The sequence below is a fragment of the Brassica napus genome, unplaced genomic scaffold, assembly GCF_020379485.1.
Source record: "Brassica napus cultivar Da-Ae unplaced genomic scaffold, Da-Ae ScsIHWf_275;HRSCAF=454, whole genome shotgun sequence".
NCBI classification, from domain to species: Eukaryota; Viridiplantae; Streptophyta; class Magnoliopsida; order Brassicales; family Brassicaceae; genus Brassica; species Brassica napus.
In genome coordinates this window covers 52,501-66,054 of record NW_026016032.1, presented here as the reverse complement: position 1 = coordinate 66,054, position 13,554 = coordinate 52,501, and the positions used below count along the sequence as shown (strand labels likewise).

The window sequence follows — 13,554 nt, the reverse complement described above, 5'->3', positions numbered from 1 at the left end:
TATAATTCAAGGCGGTCCGAACGGTGCTTCCACCGAACGGACTTAGCCAACGACACGTGCCTTTGGGAGCCGAAGCTCCTACTGAGGGTCGGCAATCGGGCGGCGGGCGCATGCGTCGCTTCTAGCCCGGATTCTGACTTAGAGGCGTTCAGTCATAATCCAGCGCACGGTAGCTTCGCGCCACTGGCTTTTCAACCAAGCGCGATGACCAATTGTGCGAATCAACGGTTCCTCTCGTACTAGGTTGAATTACTATTGCGACGCGGGCATCAGTAGGGTAAATGTCATGTCCCCGATCCTAGATAGGATCGGCCGGACGGGCCATGGTGCGGGGAGACGCACCAGTCAGGTCATTAGACCTTGAGACAAGCGTATCATGGCCCTGAATGAAGGTTAAGGGCATCAGTCAGCTGAGACTTAACCAGGATACGATGGAAATAAGGGTAAAGGGGCTGGGTGAGTGTTTAGGCAGCTGGACGAGTGTTGGTTTGAGTTCAATCAGCTCGGTTCAGCTGGTAATCAGTTCACCATGATCTGTTCAGCTCACAGGAGCTGGTGGGCTAGCTCAATCAGCTGGGAACAGCTGGGGGTCAGCTCAATCCAGTGAACGGTGCGTTCTGGTTCGGATCAGTGTGGGCGAGTCCGGGACGGTCACTGGGCGAGCCGATGGTCCGGGTGCAGGACGGTTCGACCAAATGGGTCTTAGGCTTGGGATAGGGAGCGGGCAAGCTCCCAGAGTGTGAGCTGAGGCTCAGTGATCGATTTGCCAAAGGAAGAAAAGGGGAGAAACCGCCAAGGGGCGGTTATGGGACGGTTATGGGACGGTTTTGGGAAGAAAGGAAGGGATTTTGGTAACTGTTCGCCCAGGCGGTTGGGGACAGTTTAAATCGTCTTCTCTCTCTCATTTCTGATCATTCTGGTCGGTTTTTACTCATTCCACACAGAGAGAAACACAGAGAAAATTCAAGAGAGAAAGAGAGACAGAAACTTTGGATCGGCCGATTTGATCCAAGAGATTGTTCTTGAGTGTTCCTGGTGTGTTTGGGCGTGTGATCAAGAGGATGGATTTGAGACAGAAAGACAAGGAGAAGGCAAAGGAGAAAGAGAAGGAAGTCGCCCCTGGAGACCGAACTCCTAAGGTGAGAGGTGTGGCCAAGAGTAACCGGACAAGGCCGCGGATGATGGCCGTGTGAGCCTGGCCGGTTTGGATCGATTGGCTACTCCTTACTCTGACTTCTTCTACTCTGTTTCTTCTTATATGTTGTGCTATGGAATGTTTTATGTTGTTACAGGAAAGGATTCATTGATCCTAAGGCCTTGGCCTGATCCAATTCCCATGAAAGTCCCTTGTTCTTGTGTGGGCTGTTCATGGCCGAGATCACTATGATCTGAGCCGATTCTTTTGAATCTGTTTATGGGAATATTTTTCTTCTGAATTATCATGAATTATCATGAATTTTATTTGGTATTTGGATCTCTTTTTAAAGGGGTCAGATTTGACATTTTTGATGATTGTTCTTGACTAGATTGGATCCGACCATGCAATGTGATTTGATTCTTGTTTTGTAATCTAACCTTGTGATTGTGTGGTTGTTTGTGTTGGATCCAGGACCAGAAATGGACCGTGGTAAGGGAAAAGCACCATGAGGACCGCGGCCATGGGAAGATGTGTGGTGATTGGGTTGATTCTGAAAATTGTGTGATTATTGTAGCCTATTGTGCAACTTGTGAACTTATGCGATTCTAGTATGTATTCTATTATTTAGGATGATGAATGATGTATGAACCTTGGTTAATATCTATGAAGTATCTATTTTCATTAGTTGATGCTTGATTGTTTAAGTGTGAATGTTGGAACCTCAAAACTCTGAAAAAGACTTAGAATTATTTAACACTTGAACTTGAATATGAAAGATGGAATTGGTTGCATTGTTTGGTGAGGCCGCGGTCTGGTTGGATTGAGGAATCCAGGATCGGGTCTTACAAGTTGGCATCAGAGCATTCTTGATTCTAGGTTTTGTTGGGTTATTGGTTCACCACACACTTGGCCGTTTGGACTCATGGTGAGATAGTTGGGTTCTAAGTAATCTTTTCTACTGATTAACTTAGGAGTGATTGAGGTTTGTGTGTTCAGTTGTGGACTAACCTTTTGTTTGTGTTTGTAACTCCTAAGGGAACAAGAAGGTATAAATCTCGGAAAGGAAAGGAGGCGACTGGGGCGTCTGGAGCAGTGGGGCAGGATGGTGCTGAACAGACCGGAGTGTTACCAGCTGGAACCATTCCAACCACAGTGCTACCGGCTCTGGTGGAGCAGGTGGATAATGCCACCGGACTCCCAGTGGGTCCAACTCTTCCTACTGAGGTTAATGAAACTAATGTGGACGAGCAACAAGAGCAAGTCCATGGAGAAGATACTGGGTCATCCAACGTTGGTGCTGGGAGTGGCCAGAATGTTGATGCAAACAATGTTCGGGTCACTGGTGCTGAGGAGGTCATTGAGCCGACCATAAGGGGCTTGGTGGAAGCTATGCAGGTCATGGGAGCTCAGATAGCCTCCTTGACACAGGCGTTCACACCATTGGTGAACTCGTCCGTAGGACAGGCTAATCCCCCGGTTCGGGTTGCTGCTGGAGTGACCGATGTTGGTGCTGGCCGTGTGGCCGAGGTGATTGAGATAGACCCACCTGTCAGGCCAGTGCATGGTATGGACTACCTGAAGGTGCTGGAGCATATCTCCAAGTTGGGAACCAAACACTTTGCTGGAAGTGTTGATCCTATGGAGGCGGACGAGTGGAGAACCCGGTTGGTTCGGAACTTCAAGTCCACGCGTTGTCCTGAGGACTACCAGAAGGACATAGCAGTACACTTCCTGGAGGGAGATGCACATAACTGGTGGTTAGCTTTGGACAAGCGTACCAATGGCACCATTGAGCATTTTGCTGACTTTGAGGTTGAGTTCAACCATAAGTACTTTCCTGCTGAGGCGTGGGATCGTTTGGAGTCCAAGTTCCTGGACTTGACTCAGGGACGGAGGACTGTTCGTGAGTATGAAGAAGAGTTCAACCGACTCAGAAGGTATGTGGGAAGAGAACTGGAGGATGAGAAGGTTCAAGTCCGAAGGTTCATCCGAGGCCTAAGGGTGGAACTTCGAACCTACTGTTCTGTTTGTAAGTTCCACACGGTTTCTGAGTTGGTTGAGAGGATGGCCTTGCTGGAGACCAACCTCACCGAGGAGGGTAAGCAGAAGCTGAAGAGTGTGGTGGTATCCTCGGGTCAGAGTGGTGACAAGAAGAGGAAGAGGGACTCGACCGAGGAGGGTAAAACCTCAAGTGGTAGGTCAGAGTGCCCTAAGTGTGGACGATACCACGGTGGAGAGTGCTGGAAGGCCATGGGTGCCTGCACTCGATGTGGTAAGATGGATCACTCAGCCAAGGATTGTCCAAGTCCGTTGGGTGAGTCCAGGACCTGTCACCACTGCGGCCAGAAGGGCCACTACCGCAGGGACTGCCCTAAGTTGCAAGGCAACCAAAGTAAGGGACGTGGGGAGGCTAGCAGGCCAGTTCAGGGACGAGGCCAGACCTCCACACCTCGTGTGTATGAGCTATCCAAGGATGTGGATGGGGCTCGGCCTTTCCAAGCGATCAATGGGACCTTAAGTATTGGTGGTGTGGAAACACACACACTATTTGATACTGGAGCTACACATAGTTTTGTGAGTCCAAGTATGATAGGAAAAGGTTTGTTCCAGTATGGAACATGGGATGGTCCTGAACGAGTGAGTGCGGCCGGAGGGCAAGTTATGAACTCACTCGGTCTGGTTAAGGACATCCCTGTGGTGATCTTGGATAGGCCGATGCCTATAGATCTGATTGTTGTCCCCCTTAAGCATCATGAAGTGATCTTGGGCATGGACTGGTTGGGAAAGTATCGGGCAACTCTAGATTGTCACCGGGGAAGGGTGCAACTTGAGAATGAGTTTGGACCCCCGATCAAGTACCAAGGAATCAAGCCAACCTCTTGTAGTTTGGTGGTTTCAGCAGTCCAAGTAGAACGGATGCTTGGAAATGGTTGTGAGGCCTTTTTGGCTACCATTTACACTGATGAGGTTGTAGGGGCCTGTGACCCAGAGGGTATACCGTTGGTTCGAGAATTTCAGGATGTGTTTGGGGCACTACAGGGCATTCCCCCTGATAGGGCTGACCCATTCATCATTGAATTGGAACCTGGAACGGCCCCGTTATCAAAAAGTCCATATAGAATGGCACCAGCTGAGATGGCAGAGCTGAAGAAGCAACTTGAGGAGTTGCTTGAGAAGGGGTTCATACGCCCTAGTGTATCACCTTGGGGAGCACCAGTCCTATTCGTTAAGAAAAAGGATGGTAGCTTTAGGTTGTGCATTGATTATAGGGGTTTGAACAGGGTGACTGTGAAGAACAAGTACCCTTTACCCAGGATTGATGAGTTGTTGGACCAACTCCGTGGAGCCAAGTGGTTCTCCAAGATTGACTTGGCCTCTGGGTATCATCAGATCCCCATTGCACCAGGTGATGTGAGGAAGACAGCATTCCGAACTAGGTATGGTCACTATGAGTTTGTGGTCATGCCGTTCGGACTGACCAATGCACCTGCTGCATTCATGAAGATGATGAACGGCATCTTCAGGGAATACTTGGACGAGTTTGTGATCATCTTCATTGATGATATACTCGTGTATTCCAAGACAAAGGAGGACCATGAAAGACACCTTAGGGCGGTGTTGGGCCGCCTGAGAGAACAGAAGCTCTTTGCTAAGCTAAGCAAGTGTAGCTTCTGGCAGAAGAGCATTGGATTCCTTGGGCATGTGGTGTCTGATAAAGGAGTCTCAGTGGATCAAGATAAGATCAAATGTATCCAGGAATGGCCACAGCCAAAGAATGCTACGGAAGTGAGGAGCTTCTTAGGGTTGGCTGGTTATTACCGGAAATATGTCAAGGGGTTCTCGAGCATAGCTCAACCTATGACTAAGCTGACAGGCAAGGACGTGAGGTTCACATGGTCTGAGGAGTGTGCGAAAAGTTTTGCAGCACTCAAGAACATGTTGACTAATGCACCTGTCCTGGTGTTGCCTGAGGCTGATCAGCCTTATGTGGTGTATACGGATGCATCCATAACTGGTCTTGGTTGTGTTTTGACACAACATGGGAAGGTGATAGCCTATGCTTCCCGGCAGTTAAGGAAGCATGAGGGTAACTATCCAACCCATGATTTGGAGATGGCTGCAGTAGTATTTGCATTAAAGATATGGAGATCATATCTTTATGGTGCCAGGGTGCAAATACTCACAGACCATAAGAGTTTGAAGTACATATTCACTCAGCCTGAGTTAAACTTAAGGCAGAGGAGATGGATGGAATTTGTTGCAGATTATGATCTGGACATAGCTTATCATCCTGGGAAAGCTAACCTAGTGGCTGATGCCTTGAGCCGCAGAAGGGCTGAAGTGTCATCTGAGAGGGAGGCGGATGAACTGGAAGGGATGATCAGGTCCTTGAACCTCAATACCTTGGTTGGTTCAGATGAGCCACTGGGATTGGAGGCGGTGAACCAGGCCGATCTCCTGACCAGGATCAGGCAAGCTCAGGGCCTGGATGAAAATCTAAAGAAGGTAGCCGCCAATGACAAGACTGAGTACCAGACAACTGACAATGGTACCATCTTGGTCAATGGTAGGGTCAGTGTTCCTAATGATAAGGAACTCAAAGAAGAGATTATGAGACAGGCTCATAAGTCCAAGTTTTCAGTTCATCCTGGACTGAACAAAATGTATAGGGATCTGAAAAGGTACTACCATTGGGTGAGGATGAAATCTGATGTTGCAGAGTGGGTGGCTAAGTGTCCCACTTGTCAACTGGTGAAGGCAGAACATCAGGTTCCCAGTGGTCTACTTCAGAACCTACCCATACCAGAATGGAAATGGGATCACATCACAATGGACTTTGTGACTGGATTTCCCACGACCAGGAATAAGAAAGATGCGGTATGGGTTGTGGTTGATCGGCTGACCAAGTCGGCTCATTTCCTACCCATCAAGAAAGGGGATGGGGTCGACAGGATAGTGCAAGTGTACCTAGACGAGATAGTGAGGTTGCATGGTGTTCCAGCAAGCATTGTCTCGGACAGGGATCCAAGATTTACATCTTATTTCTGGCAGGCTTTCCAAAAGGCCTTGGGAACCAGAGTGAATATGAGCACATCTTATCATCCTCAAACGGATGGGCAGTCTGAAAGGACAATCCAAACCTTAGAGGATATGCTAAGGGCATGTGTGTTAGACTGGGGAGAGTCTTGGGAAAAACACTTACCTTTAGTGGAGTTTGCTTATAATAACAGCTTCCATACAAGCACCCCTATGCTGGACCCAAGTGGGGGAGCGTAGCATGTTGGGACCTGAGATTGTAGAACAGACCACTGAGAAGATCAGGATGGTCAAAGAGAAGATGAAAGAGGCGCAGGACCGCCAAAAGAGCTATGCGGACAAGCGTAGGAAACATCTTGAGTTTGAGGTCAATGACCTGGTGTATCTCAAGATGATTACCTTTAAGGGTAGGACCAGGATTTCTGGACGAAAGAAACTGGACCCTAGGTACTTGGGTCCATTCAGGATCATAGAGAGAGTGGGTGCAGTGGCATACAAGTTGGACTTGCCATCGGCAATGGATGCATACCACAATGTGTTCCATGTATCCCAACTCCGGAAATGCTTGTCTGAACAAGACATTGTCTTGCCTGAGGTTCCTGCTGACCTTGGTAAGGACCTGACTTTGGAAACCTTGCCGGTTCGGATTGTGGATCGGTCAGAGAAAGCTATGAGAAAGAAGACAGTTCCCATGATCAAAGTGGTGTGGGATTACAATGGTAAAGACCTCATCACTTGGGAAACAGAAGCAAAGATGAAAACAATGTATCCGGAGTGGTACCGACAATTTCTTCCTGATGAAACACTTAACATGGATTCGAGGACGAATCCCAAGTTAGTGGGGGAGACTTGTCATGTCCCCGATCCTAGATAGGATCGGCCGGACGGGCCATGGTGCGGGGAGACGCACCAGTCAGGTCATTAGACCTTGAGGCAAGCGTATCATGGCCCTGAATGAAGGTTAAGGGCATCAGTCAGCTGAGACTTAACCAGGATACGATGGAAATAAGGGTAAAGGGGCTGGGTGAGTGTTTAGGCAGCTGGACGAGTGTTGGTTTGAGTTCAATCAGCTCGGTTCAGCTGGTAATCAGTTCACCATGATCTGTTCAGCTCACAGGAGCTGGTGGGCTAGCTCAATCAGCTGGGAACAGCTGGGGGTCAGCTCAATCCAGTGAACGGTGCGTTCTGGTTCGGATCAGTGTGGGCGAGTCCGGGACGGTTACTGGGCGAGCCGATGGTCCGGGTGCAGGACGGTTCGACCAAATGGGTCTTAGGCTTGGGATAGGGAGCGGGCAAGCTCCCAGAGTGTGAGCTGAGGCTCAGTGATCGATTTGCCAAAGGAAGAAAAGGGGAGAAACCGCCAAGGGGCGGTTATGGGACGGTTATGGGACGGTTTTGGGAAGAAAGGAAGGGATTTTGGTAACTGTTCGCCCAGGCGGTTGGGGACAGTTTAAATCGTCTTCTCTCTCTCATTTCTGATCATTCTGGTCGGTTTTTACTCATTCCACACAGAGAGAAACACAGAGAAAATTCAAGAGAGAAAGAGAGACAGAAACTTTGGATCGGCCGATTTGATCCAAGAGATTGTTCTTGAGTGTTCCTGGTGTGTTTGGGCGTGTGATCAAGAGGATGGATTTGAGACAGAAAGACAAGGAGAAGGCAAAGGAGAAAGAGAAGGAAGTCGCCCCTGGAGACCGAACTCCTAAGGTGAGAGGTGTGGCCAAGAGTAACCGGACAAGGCCGCGGATGATGGCCGTGTGAGCCTGGCCGGTTTGGATCGATTGGCTACTCCTTACTCTGATTTCTTCTACTCTGTTTCTTCTTATATGTTGTGCTATGGAATGTTTTATGTTGTTACAGGAAAGGATTCATTGATCCTAAGGCCTTGGCCTGATCCAATTCCCATGAAAGTCCCTTGTTCTTGTGTGGGCTGTTCATGGCCGAGATCACTATGATCTGAGCCGATTCTTTTGAATCTGTTTATGGGAATATTTTTCTTCTGAATTATCATGAATTATCATGAATTTTATTTGGTATTTGGATCTCTTTTTAAAGGGGTCAGATTTGACATTTTTGATGATTGTTCTTGACTAGATTGGATCCGACCATGCAATGTGATTTGATTCTTGTTTTGTAATCTAACCTTGTGATTGTGTGGTTGTTTGTGTTGGATCCAGGACCAGAAATGGACCGTGGTAAGGGAAAAGCACCATGAGGACCGCGGCCATGGGAAGATGTGTGGTGATTGGGTTGATTCTGAAAATTGTGTGATTATTGTAGCCTATTGTGCAACTTGTGAACTTATGCGATTCTAGTATGTATTCTATTATTTAGGATGATGAATGATGTATGAACCTTGGTTAATATCTATGAAGTATCTATTTTCATTAGTTGATGCTTGATTGTTTAAGTGTGAATGTTGGAACCTCAAAACTCTGAAAAAGACTTAGAATTATTTAACACTTGAACTGTTAAGAACAATGTGGATAGCTAGTAACCATGTAAAGGAAGAACGGACCGCGTCCAGGCCCAAGACCAAGACCGCGTCCAAGAGAGAGAGAGAGAGGCGGCCAAAGCATTGGACCGACCTTAGATTTAGGAGTTTCCTTTTCTCTTCTTGTTTATCTATAAGAGGTTTTCCTTTTTACTTTAGGATAAGGATATGTACTATTTCCTTTTATCCATATCTTGTAATTCCCTATATAAGGGAACACTTTGATTAATGAAAGACACACGAATTCCCCTATTGTTCACAACACGTTATCAGCACGATAGCCTCTAATCAACTGAAACCAAAATCGATACCTAAAAGCCTATTACCGGCGACTCAAAGCTAAACCCTAGACGTTCTCCATTGTTCCAAAAGCTTGACATCCTCAAGACCGAACGTCCTCAGCTTCCTGATCGCGTCCTCAGCTCGCACACAAGAAGAACGCATCCGTCCAGCAACGAGCTCGCAGCTCGCGTCCGTTCCCAGCTCGCGTCCGACTACATCCGCGACCCGATAGGAGGCAGCAAGCGTTCTTTCTCCTCAGCTCGAAGTTTCATCTGTTCTTAGGTGGTCAGGTTCTTTACCTCTACAAAACTAAGGTATGAACATAATCTGAGAACATAGAATAAGACCGAAACCCTAATCCATCATTATGGAAATCTTATTCTTGATGAAACCCTAAAAGAAAGTACAAGATCAAAATCGACAAAGTCTTAAAACTAGAAAGCTAAATCGATTCCAAACTAGAACTTAATTGTATGATGATTGATTGAATCTGAAACCTGATAAACCCTAATGAAGGAATCGAAACCCTAAACCCTAAAAGTTAGAAATCGATTGTAAGATTGATATTGCTTGTTTGATTTCTTGCTTATTTTTGAAGATTAGGAAAGTTAGATTGTTCTTCTTGAAATAATCTAACTAAGAACACAAAATACTTAAGGCCTTGAAACCTTAACATAAGGTTGATAAGAATTCAAAGATTGGAAACCCTAGGTGTTATGAAAAGAAGTAAGATAAGGTAGATTGCTTTACATGAATCCGAATATTGTATTGCATTCATAATTGATTAAAACAAGATCGACCAACATATAGATCATACGAGTTTAGGTTGTTAGAAAGCCTATAGAACCGTGTGGTTCATGATTGATAGCACCATGGTCGATTAGAATTGTTTGAATACCATAAATGCATAAGACGTGTTGTGGCCGAGCTTGCTTATATCCTGCGGCCACGTGAATCACATTGTGAACCTAATACCTTACATGATGATGTGATTCAGATGTCGAAAATAGCAAACAGAGACTATGCACCCCTCAATCTCTCCGGAGACAATTACCTGCAGTGGGCACTAGACACAAGGATTAGTCTAAAGTCCAAAGGACTCGGTGATACTATCATCGAAGACAACAATGAGAATGAAAAGAACCGATACAGAGCCTTAGGCCTTATGCGACATCATCTCATTGATGGTCTTAAAGATCAGTACATGACAATCGAGAATCCACTAGATCTTTGGATGGCTTTAAAGAATAGATATGATCACCACAGGATGGTGTTGCTTCCAAAAGCAAGGCATGATTGGATGCATCTAAGATTCTTAGACTATAAGTCAGTGGATGATTACAATTCAGCTCTATTCAAGATTGTCTCAATACTAAAGCTGTGTGGTGAAGAGGTAACCGATAGCATGATGCTTGAAAAGACCTATACAACTTTCAACCACTCGAATTCTGTGTTGCAAGAGCAATACAGGACAAAGGGCTTTGCCACATATACTGATCTGATCTCATGTCTACTCCTGGCCGAGGAAAACAATGAACTCCTACTAAAGAGTAACGGGGTTAGACCGGCCGGGACAGCACCACTACCCGAAGCCCATGAGGTCGAGAAGAAAGATCCTCCCAATGAAACCTATTACGTCCAAGACAACAAGAAACCATACGGCAATAGCCGTGGTGGATTCAAGAGGCGTGGACGTGACAACTCAAACGGCCGAGATGGCTACTCAACTGGCCAGAAAGGAAACCACAATAACCGTGGTCATGGTTCCAATTACGGCCGGGGTCGAGGCAGCTACGGCCGCGGACGAGGTGGCATATCCAAACCATCTTACACGTCCAACAAGTCTCTATGCCATAGATACGGGAGTGACAATCATTGGGCAAAGAATTGTAGAACTCCGAAACACTTGTGCGACCTCTACCAAGAGAGCATCAAGAACAAGAACCCGGAGGCAAACATTATCCAAGAAAACGTCCATGAGGACAAGGGATATGGGTATGATGCTGACAATGAATCCGACAAGGATAACCAAGATGACCTAATGGATTTTGAGACATCCGATTGTCTCAAGGACTAGTTTTCGAATCACATTGTCTTATTGCTTTATGTTTTGATTTGGTGTTTTTTTATTTTATGTAATGGAATTTTTAATAATAAGAAGAGTTTTAAACATCTTATGAAGTCTCTAAAGTTTATTTTATTTATAGAATGAATGATGAGATGAGTGTACTTGTGGTGGATAGTGGCACAAGTCACACAATACTTAGAGACAAAAGGTACTTTATAAATCTCACAATGCAAAGTGCAAAGGTACACACCATTGCGGGTGAGGCTAGCCTGATTGAAGGTCACGGCCAAGCCTACGTGATGATGCCTAAGGGCACTCACCTAGAGATGAAAACCGCCTTGTATTCCCCAAGCTCTAGAAGAAGCTTATTGAGTTTCAAGGATATAAGATTAAACGGTTTTCACCTTGAAACATGGGAAGAAGGAAACAAAGAATTCCTTAACATAACCTTGATCACCAAAGGCAATAAAAAGATCCTAGAGACAATGCCCGCAATGACCACTGGTCTGTACTATGCAAGGATCAGTATGATCGAGGCCAATGCCTCCGAGCTATTCACTTTATGGCATAACCGGCTTGGCCATCCCGGAACAGGAATGATGCGAAAACTGATGATGAATTCACAAGGGCACACGTTCAAAGGAGTTATCCCACGAAATCTCACATGTGCAGCATGTGCACAAGGGAAACTCATAATCAGGCCATCACCAGCTAAGGTTCACAAAGAAACCTTAAACTTTCTGGAAAGGATTCAAGGAGACATATGTGGACCAATACACCCACCTTGTGGGACGTTTAGATACTTCATGGTCCTCATTGATGCATCGACTAGATGGTCACATGTCTGCCTACTATCCACTAGGAACCTAGCCTTTGCACGGCTGCTTGCCCAAATGATAAGGCTGAGAGCACACTTTCCAGATTTCCCTCTTAAGACTATACGTCTAGACAATGCTGGTGAATTCACGTCCCAAGCGTTTAATGAATACTGTATGTCCATGGGGGTAAGAGTAGAGCACTCCCTGGCACATGTCCATACACAGAACGGCTTGGCCGAATCATTCATTAAACGGATCCAGCTGATAGCCCGGCCACTGCTTATGAAGTCTCAACTTCCGGTATCAGCATGGGGACATGCGGTTTTACATGCAACGGAACTGATTCGCATCAGGCCATCTAGTGAACATAGATATTCACCATCCCAACTACTCACGGGTCAAGAGCCAGACGTGTCCCACATCAAGACATTCGGATGTGCCGTCTACGTTCCAATTGCTCCACCACAGAGAACTAAGATGGGACCACAAAGGAGGATGGGAATATACGTAGGATATGACTCCCCAAGTATCATAAAGTATCTTGAGCCAACAACCGGTGATTTGTTTAAGGCCAGATACGAAGACTCACAGTTTGATGAGTCCAAATATCCGTCCTTAGGGGGAGATAACAGCCGGTTGATTTCAAAAGATTTAGAATGGTTTAGACCATCAATATCTTGGCAAGATCCTCGGACTAGAGAGTGTGATTTAGAAGTCCAAAAGATTATACACCTACAAGAGCTAGCTAACAAGTTGCCAGATACATTTGCTGACCCAAATAGAGTAACAATGTCACACAACCCGGCTTGTAATGCACCCATAAGATTGAACGTCCAAGATGGACAATGTCAAGTGGCTACAGAGTCTAAGCAACGTTTAAAACGTGGTAGACCAATTGGTTCCAAAGACAAACAGCCTCGGAAGTCCAAGAGAGGTGCTGGATCCGAGAGCATCAAAGAAACCGTCCAGGACATAGATGGACCGGTCGAGCCGACCAGGACGGTCGAGCCATGCGTACCGGCCACACTCGATGATCCGGCCGTTCCTCAAAGTGAGGTCCGGGACGCTGGGCTTCACGGGACAGAAGAGCCGGACAACCAAGAGATCTCTATAGACCATGTAATGTCTGGAAAACAATGGAACAGAAAAGATATCAACGTTGATGATTTATTTGCATACAAGGTAGCACTTGAGATCATGGATAAAGATGAGGATCTAGAACCCACGTCCATACAAGAATGCATGCTAAGATCAGATTGGATCAAGTGGAAAGAAGCTATTAACGTGGAGTTACAATCATTGAGAAAGAGAGGCGTTTTTGGCCCTATAACATTGACACCAAGAGATGTCAAACCAGTGGGATACAAATGGGTCTTTGTAAGGAAGAGAAACGAGAAAGGAGAAGTAGTGAGATACAAAGGACGGCTTGTAGCACAAGGATTCTCCCAAAGACCTGGAATAGATTATGAGGAGACTTACTCCCCTGTGGTGGATGCAACTACACTGAGATATCTAATCAGTCTGGCAGTGAAAGAAAACATTGACTTACGCCTAATGGATGTAGTAACTGCATACCTATACGGACCACTGGATAATGAGATACATATGAAAGTTCCAGAGGGTATTGAGCTCAAAGACAAGAAAGGTTCTCGAGAACAACATTGCATAAAGTTGAACAAAGCCTTATATGGTTTAAAGCAATCAGGTCGAATGTGGT

At 46.1% G+C, this 13,554-nt stretch overlaps 1 protein-coding gene across 1 annotated transcript in view; it reads left to right on the top strand.

Moving 5' to 3' along the window:
* Positions 1-10,218: 10,218 nt before the first annotated feature.
* LOC125602142 overlaps positions 10,219-13,554 on the top strand; it is a 40,037-nt gene continuing 36,701 nt past the window's right edge. Inside the window, exon 1 of the mRNA XM_048773973.1 lies at positions 10,219-10,946. Within this exon, the coding sequence (XP_048629930.1) occupies positions 10,219-10,946 (728 nt within the window). The remainder of the gene's footprint in view (positions 10,947-13,554) is intronic.